The following is a 14,437-nucleotide window of genomic DNA, read 5'->3' as shown; positions in this document are numbered from 1 at the left end:
TTTTCCCATTTCTCCCCCATTTCCCCCCCAGTTTTTCCCATTTTTCCCCCAGTTTTTCCCATTTTTCCCCCAATTTTTCCCATTTTTCCCGCAGTTTTTCCCACCTTGAACCTCTCAGTGAAGAGCTCCAGGTTCGGGGCCATCTCTGGAATTCCATAAATTCCCTGCAGGGCCCGGACGCAGCGCAGCCGAACCTCCCCGTGCTGGGAAGGCAAAAAAATGGGAATTCAGGGCATAAATCCCAAAAAAAAATGGGAATTCAGGGCCCAAATCCCAAAAAAAAATGGGAATTCAGGGCACAAATCCCAAAAAAATGGGAATTCAGAGCCCAAATCCCAACAAAATGGGAATTCAGAGCACAAATCCCAAAGAAAAGGGAATTCAGGGCCCAAATCCCAAAAAAAAGGGAATTCAGGGCCTAAATCCCCCCAAAAAATGGGAATTCAGAGCCCAAATCGCAAAAATATGGGAATTCAAGGCACAAATCCCAAAAAAATGGGAATTCAGAGCCCAAATCCCAATAAAAACCCAGGAATTCAGGGCACAAATCCCAAAAAAAAAAAAGGGAATTCAGGGCACAAATCCCCCCAAAAAAACAGGAATTCAAGGCCCAAATCCCAAAAAAATGGGAATTCAGGGCCCAAATCCCAAAAAATTGGGAATTCAGAGACCAAATCCCCATTTTCATTGGGATTTTTCCCAATTTTTCCCCCGTTTTTTCCCATTTTTCCGGGATTTTTCCCCATTTTTCCGGGATTTTTCCCACCTTGTCGTGCAGGGTCCAGCCCAGGTACTTGAGGTGGCTGTCGCTCAGGAAGGATCCCGGATTTCCCCATTTTCATTGGGATTTTCCCCATTTTCCCCCCATTTTTCCGGGATTTTTTCCCATTTTTCCGGGATTTTTTCCCATTTTTCCGGGATTTTTCCCACCTTGTCGTGCAGGGTCCAGCCCAGGTACTTGAGGTGGCTGTCGCTCAGGAAGGATCCCGGGAATCTCCGCACCCACAGCCCGAGCTCCTCCATGCAGATCCCGCGGATCTCGGGCACCACGTCCCTGCCCGAGCGCCCGGGATCAGCCCCACGATCCCAAAAAATCCACCCAAAATTCCCACAAATCCACAAAAAAAAAAAAAAAAACAAACCAAAAAATCCCAAAAAATCCCACCAAAATCCCAAAAAATCCACCCCAAATCCTAAAAAATCCCACCAAAATCCACCAAAGTCACAAAAGATCCCCAAAAAATCCCAAAAGGTCCCAAAAAATCCACCCAAAATCCACCAAAATCCCAAAGAGTCCTACCAAAATCTCCCCAAAATCCTAAAAAATCCCACCAAAATCCTAAAAAATCCCACCAAAATCCTAAAAAATCCACCCAAAATCCCAAAAAATCCACCCCAAATCCTAAAAAATCCCACCAAAATCCACCAAAATCCAAAAAAATCCCCAAAAAATCCCACCAAAATCCAAAAAAATCCCACCAAAATCCCAAAAAATCTCACCAAAATCCTAAAAATAACCCTAAAATAAAAAAAAAAAAAAAATCCCACAAAAATCCAAAAAAAATCCCACCAAAATCCTAAAAAATCCCAAAAACTCCCCCAAAATCCAAAAAAACCCCACCAAAATCCCCCAACATCTCCCCCACATCCACCAAAATCCCCCCAAAATCTGCCCCAAATCTCCCCAAATCCAAGAAAATCCCTCCTGGGCCCCCCAAAATTCTCTAAAATCCCCCCAAATCCTCCTCTGCCCCTTCTTGCCTCATTTCCCCCCATTTTTCCTCAATTTCTTCCCATTTTATCCCATTTTTATTCTCATTTTTGCCCCATTTTATCTCATTTTTCCCCCCCTTTATCCCACTCCCCCATTTTTTCCCTGTTTTATTCTGTTTTTAACCCATCCCAATCCCATTTCCCCCCATTTTTCTCCTCTTTTTCCACACTTTATCCCATTTCCCCCCTTTTTTCCCATCCCAATCCCATTTTCCCTCCCTTTCTCCCCACTCTCCTGCCATTTTTCCCCATTTTTCCCCGTTTTTTTCCCATTTTCTCCCCGTTTTTTCCCATTTTCTCCCTGTTTTTTCCCCATTTTTCCCTGTTTTTTCCCGTTTTCCGTGTTTTTTCCCCCGGAATTCCGGCTGTTCCCTCACCGGTAGCGGTGCACGAAGACGCCCTTGAAGATCCCGTTCATCAGCAGCTCCAGCTCCTCCTGCTGCTCCCGGAGCTGCAATTCCCAAAATTCCCAAAATTCCACCCAAAATCCACCCAAAATCCATCAAATTCCACCCAAATCCCACCCAAAATCCATCAAAATCCATCAAAAATCCCCAAATTCCACCCAAATCCCGTTCATCAGCAGCTCCAGCTCCTCCTGCTGCTCCCGGAGCTGCAATTCCCAAAATTCCCAAAATCCCACCCAAAATCCATCAAAATTCACCAAAATCCACCAAATTCCACTCAAAATCCATCAAAATCCACTCAAATCCCACCCAAATTCCAACTAAATCAGCCCAAAATCCCTAAAATTTCACCCAAATTCCCGTAAAATTCCTTCAAAATGCCACCAAAATATCCCAAAATTCCAATAAATCCCCCTCAACTCCCAAAAATTCCACCCAAAATCCCCACAAAATTCCCAAATTTTCACCTAAATCCGCCAAAATTCCTTTTCCCCTTTTCCCATTTTTTCCCGTTTTCCACAATTTCCCCCCATTTTTCCTGGTTTTTTTCTCATTTTTCCCCATTCCCCCCATTTTTTACCCCATTTCCCCCCATTTTTCCCCCATTTTTTCCCGTTTTCCCCGTTTTTCTCCCCGTTTTGTGCCCCACCTCTCGCTGGCGCTCCCGCAGCGCCTCCAGCCGCTCCGTGCCCCTCCGCCCCGGCCCTTTGCCCATTTTCCCCCATTTTTCCCCCCGTTTTACCCCATTTTTCCCATATTTCCCCCGTTTTTTTCCCATTTTTTTCCCGTTTTCCCCGTTTTTCTCCCCGTTTCGTGCCCCACCTCTCGCTGGCGCTCCCGCAGCGCCTCCAGCCGCTCCGTGCCCCTCCGCCCCGGCCCTTTGCCCATTTTCCCCCATTTTTCACCCCGTTTTACCCCATTTTTCCCATATTTCCCCCGTTCTTTTCCCATTTTTTCCCGTTTTTTTCCCGTTTTCCCCGTTTTTGTCCCCGTTTCGTGCCCCACCTCTCGCTGGCGCTCCCGCAGCGCCTCCAGCCGCTCCGTGCCCCTCCGCCCCGGCTCTTTGCCCATTTCTGCCTCCAGCTGGCGCTGGCAATTCTCCTGCTGCTGCCCCACCCCCAGGGCCACCTCCACCAGGGAGCTCATCAGCTTCAGGGCTGGGAAAATGGGGGGAAAACGCGGGAATTTGGGAAAAAACGGGAGGAAAAAGTGAAAAAACGGGAAAAACCGGGAATAAAATGGGAAAAAAATGGGGGAAAATGGGATTGAAACCAGGAAAAACCAGGGGGGAAATGAGGGAAATGCCCAGCAGGGAGCTCATCAGCTTCAGGGCTGGGAAAATGGGGGAAAAATGCGGGAATTTGGGAAAAAACGGGAGAAAAAAGTGAAAAAATGGGAAAAAACTGGAATAAAATGGGAAAAACAAAGGAAAAAAGGAGAGAAAAACAGAAGAAAACAGAGGAAAAGCAGGAAAAAGCAGGGAAAAGCAGGAAAAGGCAGAAAAGGGCGGGAAAAGCAGGAAAAGCACAAAAAAAAGCAGGGAAAAGCAAGGAAAAGCAGAAAAAAGGCAGGAAAAGGCAGGAAAAAGGAAGAAAAAGGCAGAACAAGGCAGGAAAAGCAGAAGAAAAGCAGGAAAAGCAGGAGAGAAGCAGGAGAGGCAGAAAAAAAGCAGAAATAAGCAGGAAAGGCAGGAAAGAGCAGAAAAAGGCAGAAAAAAGCATGAAAAAGCAGGAAAAAGCACGAGAAAAGCGGGAGAAAGGCAGAAAAAAGCAGAAAAAAGCAGGAGAGGCAGGAGAGAAACAGGAAAAAGCAGGAAAAGCAGGAGAAGCAGAAGAAAAGCAGAAAAAGGCAGAAAAAAAAGCAGGAAAAAGCAGGGAAAATCAGAAAGAGGCAGGAGAGGCAGGTGTAGCGTGCAGGTGTAGCATGCAGGTGTGGCGTGCAGGTGTAGCTGCCAGCGTACAGGTGTAGCATGCAGGTGTAGCTGCCCCGTACCTGCCAGCGTACAGGTGTAGCATGCAGGTGTAGCTGCCCCGTACCTGCCAGCGTACAGGTGTAGCGTGCAGGTGTAGCTGCCCCGTACCTGCCAGCGTGCAGGTGTAGCGTGCAGGTGTACCTGCCAGCGTGCAGGTGTAGCATGCAGGTGTACCTGCCAGCGTGCAGGTGTAGCATGCAGGTGTACCTGCCAGCGTGCAGGTGTAGCTGCCACGTACCTGCCAGCGTGCCGGTGTAGCGTGCTGGTGTAGCGTGCTGGTGTAGCTGTCAGTGTGCAGGTGTAGCGTGCAGGTGTAGCGTGCAGGTGTAGCGTGCAGGTGTACCTGCCAGCGTGCAGGTGTAGTGTGCAGGTGTACCTGCCAGCGTGCAGGTGTAGCGTGCAGGTGTAGCTGTCAGTGTGCAGGTGTAGCGTGCAGGTGTAGCGTGCAGGTGTACCTGCCAGCGTGCAGGTGTAGTGTGCAGGTGTACCTGCCAGCGTGCAGGTGTAGCTGCCACGTACCTGCCAGCGTGCCGGTGTGGCGTGCAGGTGTAGCTGCCACGTACCTGCCAGCGTGCAGGTGTAGCGTGCAGGTGTAGCTGTCAGTGTGCAGGTGTAGCTGCCACGTACCTGCCAGCGTGCAGGTGTAGCGTGCAGGTGTAGCATGCAGGTGTAGCATGCAGGTGTACCTGTCAGCGTGCAGGTGTAGCCGCCATCATTCAGGTGTCGCTGCCACGTACCTGCCAGCGTGCCGGTGTGGCGTGCAGGTGTAGCGTGCAGGTGTAGCTGTCAGTGTGCAGGTGTAGCTGCCACGTACCTGCCAGCGTGCCGGTGTGGCGTGCAGGTGTAGTGTGCAGGTGTAGCTGCCATCGTTCAGGTGTAGCTGCCACGTACCTGCCAGCGTGCCGGTGTGGCGTGCAGGTGTAGCTGTCAGTGTGCAGGTGTACCTGCCATCGTTCAGGTGTAGCTGCCACGTACCTGCCAGTGTGCCGGTGTGGCGTGCAGGTGTAGCGTGCAGGTGTAGCTGTCAGTGTGCAGGTGTAGCGTGCAGGTGTAGCTGTCAGTGTGCAGGTGTAGCGTGCAGGTGTAGCTGCCATTGCTCAGGTGTAGCTGCCACGTACCTGCCAGCGTGCCGGTGTGGCGTGCAGGTGTAGCGTGCAGGTGTAGCTGCCATTGCTCAGGTGTAGCTGCCACGTACCTGCCAGCGTGCCGGTGTGGCGGAAGGGCCGCACCTGGGAGTCGGCCAGGCCGGCCAGGAACGAGAGCCACGAGTCCATGAGGAACCCGTCCCGCAGCTCCCGGTGCTGCCCCCGCAGCACCAGCACGGCCAGCAGCTCCGAGAAACCGGCACGGAACCGGCGCCAGGGCTGCGAGCGCCGGGAAAACGGGTACTCGGGGGAGTCCTAAAAACACCAAAAATGCACATAAATCCACCAAAAATCCACCACAAATCCACCCAGAACCAGCACGGCCAGCAGCTCCGAGAAACCGGCACGGAACCGGCGCCAGGGCTGCGAGCGCCGGGAAAACGGGTACTCGGGGGAGTCCTAAAAACACCAAAAATGCACATAAATCCACCAAAAATCCACCACAAATCCACCCAGAACCAGCACGGCCAGCAGCTCCGAGAAACCGGCCCGGAACCGGCGCCAGGGCTGGGAGCGCCGCGAGAACGGGTACTCGGGGGAGTCCTAAAAACACCAAAAATGTAACAGAAATGGATAAATCCATCAGAAATCCACCAAAAATCCACCACAAATCCACCCAGCACCAGCACGGCCAGCAGCTCCGAGAAACCGGCACGGAACCGGCGCCAGGGCTGGGAGCGCCGGGAAAACGGGTACTCGGGGGAGTCCTAAAAACAATAAAATGGTATAAAAATGTCATAAATCCACCAAAAATCCACCACAAATCCACCCAGAACCAGCACGGCCAGCAGCTCCGAGAATCCCGCCCGGAACCGGCGCCAGGGCTGCGAGCGCCGGGAGAACGGGAACTCGGGGGAGTCCTGGGAATAGAAATGTAACATAAATCCACCAAAAATGTCATAAATCCACCAAAAATCCACCACATATCCACCAAAAACCCACCAAAAATCCACCTAAACCCACATAGAAGCGGCCCCAGGGCTGGGAGCGCCGGGAGAACGGGAACTCGGGGGAGTCCTGGGATACAAAATGTAACATGAATGTATAAATCCACTAAAATCCCACCAAAAATCCACTAAAATCCCACCAAAAATCCACTAAAATCCCACTAAAAATCCACCAAAACCTGCCCAGGAGCGGCCCCAGGGCTGGGAGCTCCGGGAGAACGGGAACTCGGGGAAGTCCTGGGAACACCAAAAACGTCATAAATACGGGAAAACTTCAGAGAGAGAATTCTCTGGAGAGGTCTGCCAAGAATTCCAGGGAAAACGCACAGAATTCCAGGGAACACGCCCAGAATTCCAGGGAAAACATCCGGAATTCAAGGGAAAACATCTGGAATTCTGGGAAAACGCCCAGAATTCCAGGGGGAACGCCCAGAAAATTCCAGGGAAAACACCCGGAATTCCAGGGAAACGCCCAGAATTCCAGGGAACACACCCAGAATTCCAGGGAACACACCCAGAATTCCAGGGAAAACAACAAGAATTCCAGGAAAACGCCCAGAATTCCAAGGAAAACCCCCAGAATTCCAGGGAACACACCCAGAATTCCAAGGAAAACACCCAGAATTCCAGGGAAACGCCCAGAATTCCCTGGGAACCCGGAACATTCCAGGGAGAAGCCCCAAGGCCAGGAATTCCGGGGGTACCTCCTGGAAGGTCTCCGTGAGCCTCCGGATGATCTCGGAGTTCTGCAGCTCCCGGAACATCTGCGGGGTCACCGTGCCTGCAGATCCCAAATCCCAAATAACTCCCCATCCCAAATCCCAGATCCCAAATAACTCCCCATCCCAAATCCCAGATCCCAAATAACTCCCCATCCCAAATCCCAAATAACTCCCCATCCCAAATCCCAAATCCCAAATAACTCCCCATCCCAAATCCCAAATAACTCCCCATCCCAAATCCCAAATTCCCCATCTCAAATCCTAAATAATTCCCCATCCCAAATCCCAAATAATTCCCCATTCCAAATCCCAAATCCCAAATAACTCCCCATCCCAAATCCCCACATAATTCCCCATCCCAAATCCCCACATAATTCCCCATCCCAAATTCCCCATCCCAAATTCCAAACTCCCAAATAATTCCCCATCCCAAATCCCAAATTCCCAAATAACTCCCCATCCCAAATCCCCAAATCCCAAATAATTCCCCATCCCAAATCCCAAATCCCCAAATAATTCCCCATCCCAAATCCCGAATCCCCAAATAATTCCCCATCCCAAATCCCCCATTTTCCCCATCCCAAATTCCCCATCTCAAATCCCAAATCCCTCAATTCCCCATCCCAAATCCCAGTTTCCCCATTTTCCCATCCCAAATCCCAAATTCCCCATCCCAAATCATTCTCCATCCCAAATCCCTGAATTCCCCATTTTCCCCATCCCAAATCCCAAATAATTCCCCATCCCAAATCCCTGAATTCCCCACTTTCCCATCTCAAATCCCAAATCCCAAATTCCCCATCCCAATCCCATTTTCCCCCCAATTTTCCCCATTTTTTCACTCATTTTCCCCGTTTTTCCCCTGTTTTTCCCCATTTTTTCACTCATTTTTCCCATTTTCTCCCCATTTTTCCCAAATTCCCGGTTTTCCAGCCCGTTTCCCACCGCGGCAGCCGCAGGAGCGCACGGTGAAGTTCAGCAGCTCCAGGAACTCCCCCATTTTCCCCATTTTTTCACTCATTTTCCCCATTTTTTCACCCATTTTCCCCGTTTTTCCCCCGTTTTTCCCCATTTTTTCACTCATTTTCCCCATTTTTTCACTCATTTTTCCCGTTTTTCCCCCGTTTTTCCCCATTTTTTCACTCATTTTCCCCACATTTCCCCATTTTTCCCAAATTCCCAGTTTTCCAGCCCGTTTCCCACCGCGGCAGCCGCAGGAGCGCACGGTGAAGTTCAGCAGCTCCAGGAACTCCCCCATTTTTTCACTCATTTTCCCCATTTTTTCACTCATTTTCCCCATTTTTCCCCCGTTTTTCCCCATTTTTTCACTCATTTTTCCCATTTTCTCCCCATTTTTCCCAAATTCCCGGTTTTCCAGCCCGTTTCCCACCGCGGCAGCCGCAGGAGCGCACGGTGAAGTTCAGCAGCTCCAGGAACTCCCCCATTTTCCCCATTTTTTCACTCATTTTCCCCATTTTTTCACCCATTTTCCCCGTTTTTCCCCCGTTTTTCCCCATTTTTTCACTCATTTTCCCCATTTTTTCACTCATTTTTCCCGTTTTTCCCCCGTTTTTCCCCATTTTTTCACTCATTTTTCCCATTTTCTCCCCATTTTTCCCAAATTCCCGGTTTTCCAGCCCGTTTCCCACCGCGGCAGCCGCAGGAGCGCACGGTGAAGTTCAGCAGCTCCAGGAACTCCCCCATTTTTTCACTCATTTTTCCCCATTTTTCACTCATTTTTCCCCGTTTTCCCCCGTTTTTCCCCATTTTTTCACTCATTTTTCCCATTTTCTCCCCATTTTTCCCAAATTCCCGGTTTTCCAGCCCGTTTCCCACCGCGGCAGCCGCAGGAGCGCACGGTGAAGTTCAGCAGCTCCAGGAACGCTCCCTCCCGGTCCCGCCGGTACCACTCCAGCCACTCGTCCACCAGGGGCTGCGCAGGGAATTGGGGGGAAAAACGGGAATTTGGGGGGAAAAATGGGAATTTTGGGGGGGAAAATGGGAATTTTGGGGAAAAAAAAACCCAAAATTTTGGGGGGGAAATGGGAATTTGGGGGGGGGAATAGGAATTTTTGGGGGAAAATGGGAATGTTGGGGGGAAAAAAATGGGAATTCTGGGGGAAAAAATCAGAATTTGGGAGGAAAAACCAGAGTTTGGGGGTAAATATTGTAATTTTTGGGGGAAAAATGGGAATTTCGGAGAGAAACCAGAATTTTAAGGGGGAAAATTGGGAATTTTCGGGAGGAAATCGGTATTTTGGGGGAAAAATGGAAATTTGGGGGGAGAAAATGGGAATTTCAAGGGGAGAAACAGGAATTACAGACTAAATCAGGAATTCTGGGGGCAAAAGCAGGAATTTTGAGAAGAACAAAATTTTGGAGGAAAAAAATCAGGAATTTTCATGAAAAAAACATAAAAATTGACAGGAAAAACAGAGGAGCTTCGAGAGGAAAATGGAGATTTGAGTGGAAAAAAGGGAATTTTGGGGAAATCCTGAAAACTCTGGGGTCCCCCCAGGGATTTTCCCAATTTTTGGTACCTCCGTGGCCACTTTTCCCGAAAAAACGGCCTCGAAGAGGGAATTCTGCTCCAGGGTCTTCCCATCGCCGCCAGAGAGCCGCGAGCGCTTCGGGGCCTGAGGGGAAACGGGGAAAATTGGGAAAATTGGGGGAAAATTGGGGAAAATTGGGGAAAATTGGGGGAAATTGGGGGAAAATCGGGGGAAATTGGGGAAAATCAGGGGAAAATCAGGGGAAAATTGGGGAAAATCGGGGAAAAACGGGGAAAATTGGGGAAAATCGGGGGAAATTGGGGGAAATTGGGGGAAATCGGAGGAAAATTGGGGAAAATGGGGGAAAATAGAGGAAAATTGGGGAAAATCGGAGGAAAACTGGGGAAATCGGGGAAAAACTGGGGAAAATCGGGGGAAAATGGGGAAATTGGGGAAAATCAGGGGAAATCAGAGAAAATCAGGAGAAAATCGGGGAAAATCAGAGAAAATCAGGGAATATTGGGGAAAATTGGGGAAAATCGGGGAAAATTGGGGAAAAACAGAGAAAATGAGGGGAAATCAGAGGAAAATCGGGGAAAATTGGGGAAAATCAGAAAAATTGGGGAAAATCGGGGGAAATCAGAGAAAATCGGGGAAAATCGGGGAAAATTGGGGAAAATCAGAGGAAAATTGGGGAAATTTGGGGAAATTTGGGGAAAATTGGGGAAAATCAGGGAAAAATCGGGGGAAAATCAGGGAAAATCGGGGAAAATCGGGGAAATCAGGGGAAAATCAGGGGAAAATTGGGGAAAATCGGGAGAATCAGGGGAAAATCAGGGGAAAATTGGGGAAAATCGGGGAAAATCAGAGAAAATCAGGGGAAAATCATAGAAAATTGGGGGGAAATCAGGGGAAAATTGGGGGGAAATCAGAGAAAATCGGGAAAATCAGGGGAAAATCAGGGGAAAATTGTGGAAAATTGGGGAAAAATCAACAAACTGAGGGAGAACGGGTGGAAATGGGCAGGAAGGAGATCCGGGAATTACGCGGCTCCCGCGGGCTCCTCGGGGCGGGCCCCGCTTGCTCCGGGGGCGCAGAGAGGCCTCGAAGTCGCTGCCGGAGTCGGAGTCCTCCGAGAATTCCCTGCGGGAAGTTTGGGGGGAGAAAACGGGAATTTCAGGGCTGAGCAGGGAAAAGGGGGGCTGGAAAGGGGGGAAATGGGATGGGATTGGGAAAATGGGGAGAAAACTGGGGAAAATGGGCGGGAAATTGGGGAAATGGGGGGGAAATTTGGGGAAAATGGGGGGGAGAAATTGGGGAAAATGGGGGGGAAACTGGAGAAAATGGGGAGGAAATTGGGGGAAATGGGGGGGAAAACGGGGAAAATGGGATTAGAAAGGGTTGGGATGGGGTAAAAATGGGAGAAATGGGGAAAAATTCAGAGAAAAAGGGGAGAAAACTGGGGAAATGGGATTAGAAAGGGTTAGGATAGGGTAAAAATGGGAGAAATGGGGAAAACTGGGGAAAACTGGGGAAAATGGGATTAAAAAGGGTTGGGATGGGGTAAAAATGGGAGAAATGGGGGAAAATTCAGAGAAAAACGGGAGAAAATTGGGGAAATAGCATTAGAAAGGGTTAGGATGGGGTAAAAATGGGAGAAATGGGGAAAACTGGATAAAATGGGGAGGAAACTGGGGAAATGGGATTAGAAAGGGTTGGGATGGGGTAAAAATGGGAGAAATGGGGAAAAATTTGGAGAAAATGGGGAGAAAACTGGGGAAATGGGATAGGGCTGGGAAAATGGGATTAAAAAGGGTTGGGATGGGGTAAAAATGGGGAAAGAGAGGGGAAAATGGGGGAAAAACAACTGAATGAGGAAAAATGGGATAGGATTGGTTAAAATGGGATAAAAAGAGGCTGGGATAGAGAAAAATGGGGGAAAACTGGAGAAAATGGGGTTGGGATGGGGAAAATGGGGCTGGAAATAGGAAAAGTGGGATAAAATGGGGGGAAATGGGAAAATGGGGCTGGAATTAGGAAAAATGGGATTAAAAAGGGAAAATGGGGGGAAACGGGGCTGGAATTAGGAGAAATGGGAACAAAAGGGGCTGGGATGGAGAAAAAATGGGGATAAACTGGGAAATTTAGGGGAAAACAGGGAAAACGTGGGGAAAAAAAAAACCTGAGGGAAATGGAGCAAGCATTAGGAAAAACGGGATAAAAAGGAGCTGGGATGAGGGGAAACCGTGGGGAAAAAGGGCTGGAAATGGGGAATTTTTGGGGGGGATGAGTGGGCAAAGGGAATCTGAGGGGGTTTGGTATTGCCAGGAACTCACGGGCTGCCGGGGGAGCTGCTCCGAGCGGCCGAGCCCGAAACGCGGCCGGAGGATCCCGAGGAGGAGCCCGAGGCACGGAGCCGGGGGGAGCGGCGGAGAGCCATGGCTGCGCGGGGAAAAACGGGGAAAAGTGGGGAAAAACGGGGAAAAGTGGGGAAAAACGGGGCAAAAGTGGGGAAAAACGGGGCAAAAGTGGGGGAAAACGGGAAAAAGTGGGGGAAAACGGGAAAAAGTGGGGGAAAACGGGGGGAAAGTGGGGGAAAACGGGGGAAAAGTGGGGGAAAACGGGGCAAAAGTGGGGAAAACGGGGGGAAAGTGGGGGAAAACGGGGGAAAAGTGGGGAAAAATGGGGCAAAAGTGGGGGAAAACGGGGAAAAGTGGGGGAAAACGGGGGAAAAGTGGGGAAAAACGGGGCAAAAGTGGGGAAAAACGGGGAAAAAACGGGGCAAAACGGGGGGAAAATGGGGCAAAAGTGGGGAAAAGTTGGGAAAAACGGGGGGAAAGTGGAGAAAAGCGGGGCAAAAGTGGGGAAAAACGGGGGAAAAGTGGGGAAAAACGGGGGCAAAGTGGGGCAAAACGGGGGAAAAGTGGGGAAAAACGGGGCAAAAGTGAGGGAAAACGGGGCAAAAGTGAGGGAAAAACGAGGGAAAAGTGGGGGGAAACGGGGAAAAAACGGGGGAAAACGGGGCAAAAACGGGGAAAAGTGGGGAAAAATGGGGGAAAGTGGGGAAAAACGGGGGAAAGTGGGGAAAATGGGGGAAAGTGGGGAAAAACGGGGGAAAAGTGGGGAAAAATGGGGGAAAGTGGGGAAAAACGGGGGAAAAGTGGGGAAAACGGGGCAAAAGGGGGGAAAAACGGGGGAAAAGGGGGGAAAACGGGGCAAAAGTGGGGAAAAACAGGGCAAAAGTGGGGAAAAACGGGGAAAAGGGGGGAAAAACATGGGAAAAGGGGATTCTGCAGGGGTCTCTCAGGGCTGCGACCCCCCCAGAGGAGAGAATGGGGGGTGGGAGCCCCGGAATCCCCTCAGGAGGAACCGAAATTCCCTCAGAAGGGAAAAGTGAGGGGTGGGATTCCCAAAATTCCCTCAGAGAAAGGAGAGGGAGCCCAAAATTCCCTCAAAATGGGAAAAGTGAGGGGTGGGATTCCCAAAATTCCCCCAGAAGAAAAAAGTGAGGGGTGGGATTCACAAAATGCCCTCAGAAGGGAAAAGTGAGGGGTGGGAGTTACAAAATTCCCTCAGAGAAAAAAGGAAGGATTCCAAAATTCCCTGAGAATAAAAAAATTGAGGGGGTGGGACCCCAAATCCCGTCAGGTCACAATTTCAGGGGGTGAATGAAGCCCCTCCCTCACATTTGTGGGGTCAAACCCCCCAAAACCCCTGAAAAATCCTCCCAAAAAAATCCCCAAATGCCCCTGGATCACACCAAGGGGCCTCTCAGAACCCCCAAATCCCAGTTTGAGGGATGGGGGGAAGCTTTTCCCTCACAAAACCCCCCTGGAATGCAGTGAAGTTCCCCCCTCACAAATCCCTCAGAGAAGGGAGATCAGGACCTTTTGGGGTCTCTTAGACCCCCCCAAACCCCAATTCAAGGCGCGGGGGTGAAGCCTCCCGCTCACAAAACCCCCCTGGAATGAGGAGAGCGAAGCCCCCCCCTCATAAAAACCGCCCGGCTCCCACTGCGGGACAGATTCAGAACCTCTCAGCTCCCCAAACCCCCCCTCCAGGAAACCTGCGACCCTCCCTTGCCCCTCCCTCACCTTTGCGGGGCTGAAAAACCCCCAAACCCTCAAATTTTCCCTCAAAAATCCTCCCCCGGAACTCCCCGCCTCACGCCTGCCTCGCTTCGCGCCAAAACAAAATGGCGCCCGGCACGCGCCCGAGCCTCGGGGGGCGCGGCCACGCCCGGTCACGTGGCCTAAAGGGGCGGGGCGGTGTGTGTGAGTGGGCGTGGCTTTAGCCGTCACGTGGCCCGCGGCGGGAACGCTCCGTGAGGGGGAATTCCCAAAAAACCCCAAAGTTTGGGAATTCTGCCGGGAATTTGGGGTCGGGGGGAGCCTGTAGGGGCCAGGGGGGGTCTGTAGGGGTCTGTAGGGGTCGGGGGGGCTGTAGGGGGTTGGGGGATGGGGTTCGCCTGCAGATTAGGGGTTCTCTATGGAGTGGGGGTCCCTAAAAACCCCAAAATTTGGGAATTCTGCCGGGAATTCGGGGTTTGGGAGGGTCTGAGGAGGTCTGGAGGGGGCTGGATCTCATTCCCGATCCCATTCCTGGCCCCAAATCCCATTCCCATCCCAAATCCCATTCCCGGTTCTATTCCCGATCCCATTTCCCTCCCTATTCCCACCCCCATTCCCATCCCAAATCCCGGTCCTGCTCCCCGTTCCGTCCCCGATCCCAAATTCCAAATCCCATCCCCGGTCTCATTCCCAATCTATAATCCCGGTCCCGTTCCCGATCCCAGACCCCGGACCCTGTCCCGCTCCGCACCGTTCCCGATCCCGAATCCCATTCCCGGTCCCGATCCCAGATCCTATTCCCGGTCCTGCTCCACCCCATTCCTGATCCCAAATCCCATTCCTGGTCCCACTCCCCGCCCCATTCCCGATCCCAAATCCCATTCCCCGTCCCGTTCCTGATCCCAAATC

At 51.0% G+C, this 14,437-nt stretch overlaps 2 protein-coding genes and 1 long non-coding RNA gene across 3 annotated transcripts; all 3 read right to left on the bottom strand.

The window, feature by feature from the left end:
• Positions 1–936: 936 nt before the first annotated feature.
• Positions 937–2,884, bottom strand: LOC128802305 (uncharacterized). The gene is made up of 3 exons (XR_008435365.1): positions 2,830–2,884; positions 2,151–2,224; positions 937–1,054 (listed from the first exon to the last, which is right to left on the bottom strand). It is a non-coding gene; the product is annotated as an uncharacterized LOC128802305 (long non-coding RNA).
• A 207-nt stretch (positions 2,885–3,091) lies between these two features.
• Positions 3,092–5,553, bottom strand: LOC128802283 (cohesin subunit SA-3-like). Its single transcript, XM_053968567.1, has 3 exons — positions 5,348–5,553; positions 3,186–3,337; positions 3,092–3,121 (listed from the first exon to the last, which is right to left on the bottom strand). Exons 1-3 carry the CDS (start codon positions 5,424–5,426, stop codon positions 3,092–3,094), a joined length of 261 nt encoding a protein of 86 aa, XP_053824542.1. The 5' UTR covers positions 5,427–5,553.
• Positions 5,554–5,696: 143 nt separating this feature from the next.
• LOC128802282 (cohesin subunit SA-3-like) lies at positions 5,697–13,665 on the bottom strand. Its single transcript, XM_053968566.1, has 7 exons — positions 13,553–13,665; positions 11,795–11,900; positions 10,505–10,601; positions 9,507–9,602; positions 8,803–8,899; positions 6,949–7,025; positions 5,697–5,840 (listed from the first exon to the last, which is right to left on the bottom strand). Exons 2-7 carry the CDS (start codon positions 11,896–11,898, stop codon positions 5,697–5,699), a joined length of 615 nt encoding a protein of 204 aa, XP_053824541.1. The 5' UTR covers positions 11,899–11,900; positions 13,553–13,665.
• Positions 13,666–14,437: the final 772 nt, after the last annotated feature.

The sequence above is a fragment of the Vidua chalybeata genome, chromosome 36, assembly GCF_026979565.1.
Source record: "Vidua chalybeata isolate OUT-0048 chromosome 36, bVidCha1 merged haplotype, whole genome shotgun sequence".
Taxonomy (NCBI): domain Eukaryota; kingdom Metazoa; phylum Chordata; class Aves; order Passeriformes; family Viduidae; genus Vidua; species Vidua chalybeata.
Note: the sequence above shows the minus strand (reverse complement) of the source record. Positions and strands in the feature narration are given on the sequence as shown.

Excerpts from the sequence above, each read along its gene's own strand:
- LOC128802283 (XM_053968567.1), bottom strand. The coding sequence starts at position 5,426 with ATGGACTCGTGGCTCTCGTTCCTGGCCGGCCTGGCCGACTCCCAGGTG. Across the intron at positions 3,338-5,347 it reads CCACACCGGCACGCTGGCAG|CCCTGAAGCTGATGAGCTCC; the intron begins GTACGTGGCAGC and ends CCATTTTCCCAG. Across the intron at positions 3,122-3,185 it reads TGCGGGAGCGCCAGCGAGAG|AACGGGGGAAATATGGGAAA; the intron begins GTGGGGCACGAA and ends AAATGGGAAAAG.
- LOC128802282 (XM_053968566.1), bottom strand. The coding sequence starts at position 11,898 with ATGGCTCTCCGCCGCTCCCCCCGGCTCCGTGCCTCGGGCTCCTCCTCG. Across the intron at positions 10,602-11,794 it reads AGCAGCTCCCCCGGCAGCCC|GGAATTCTCGGAGGACTCCG; the intron begins GTGAGTTCCTGG and ends AACTTCCCGCAG. Across the intron at positions 9,603-10,504 it reads GAGGAGCCCGCGGGAGCCGC|GCCCCGAAGCGCTCGCGGCT; the intron begins GTAATTCCCGGA and ends GTTTCCCCTCAG.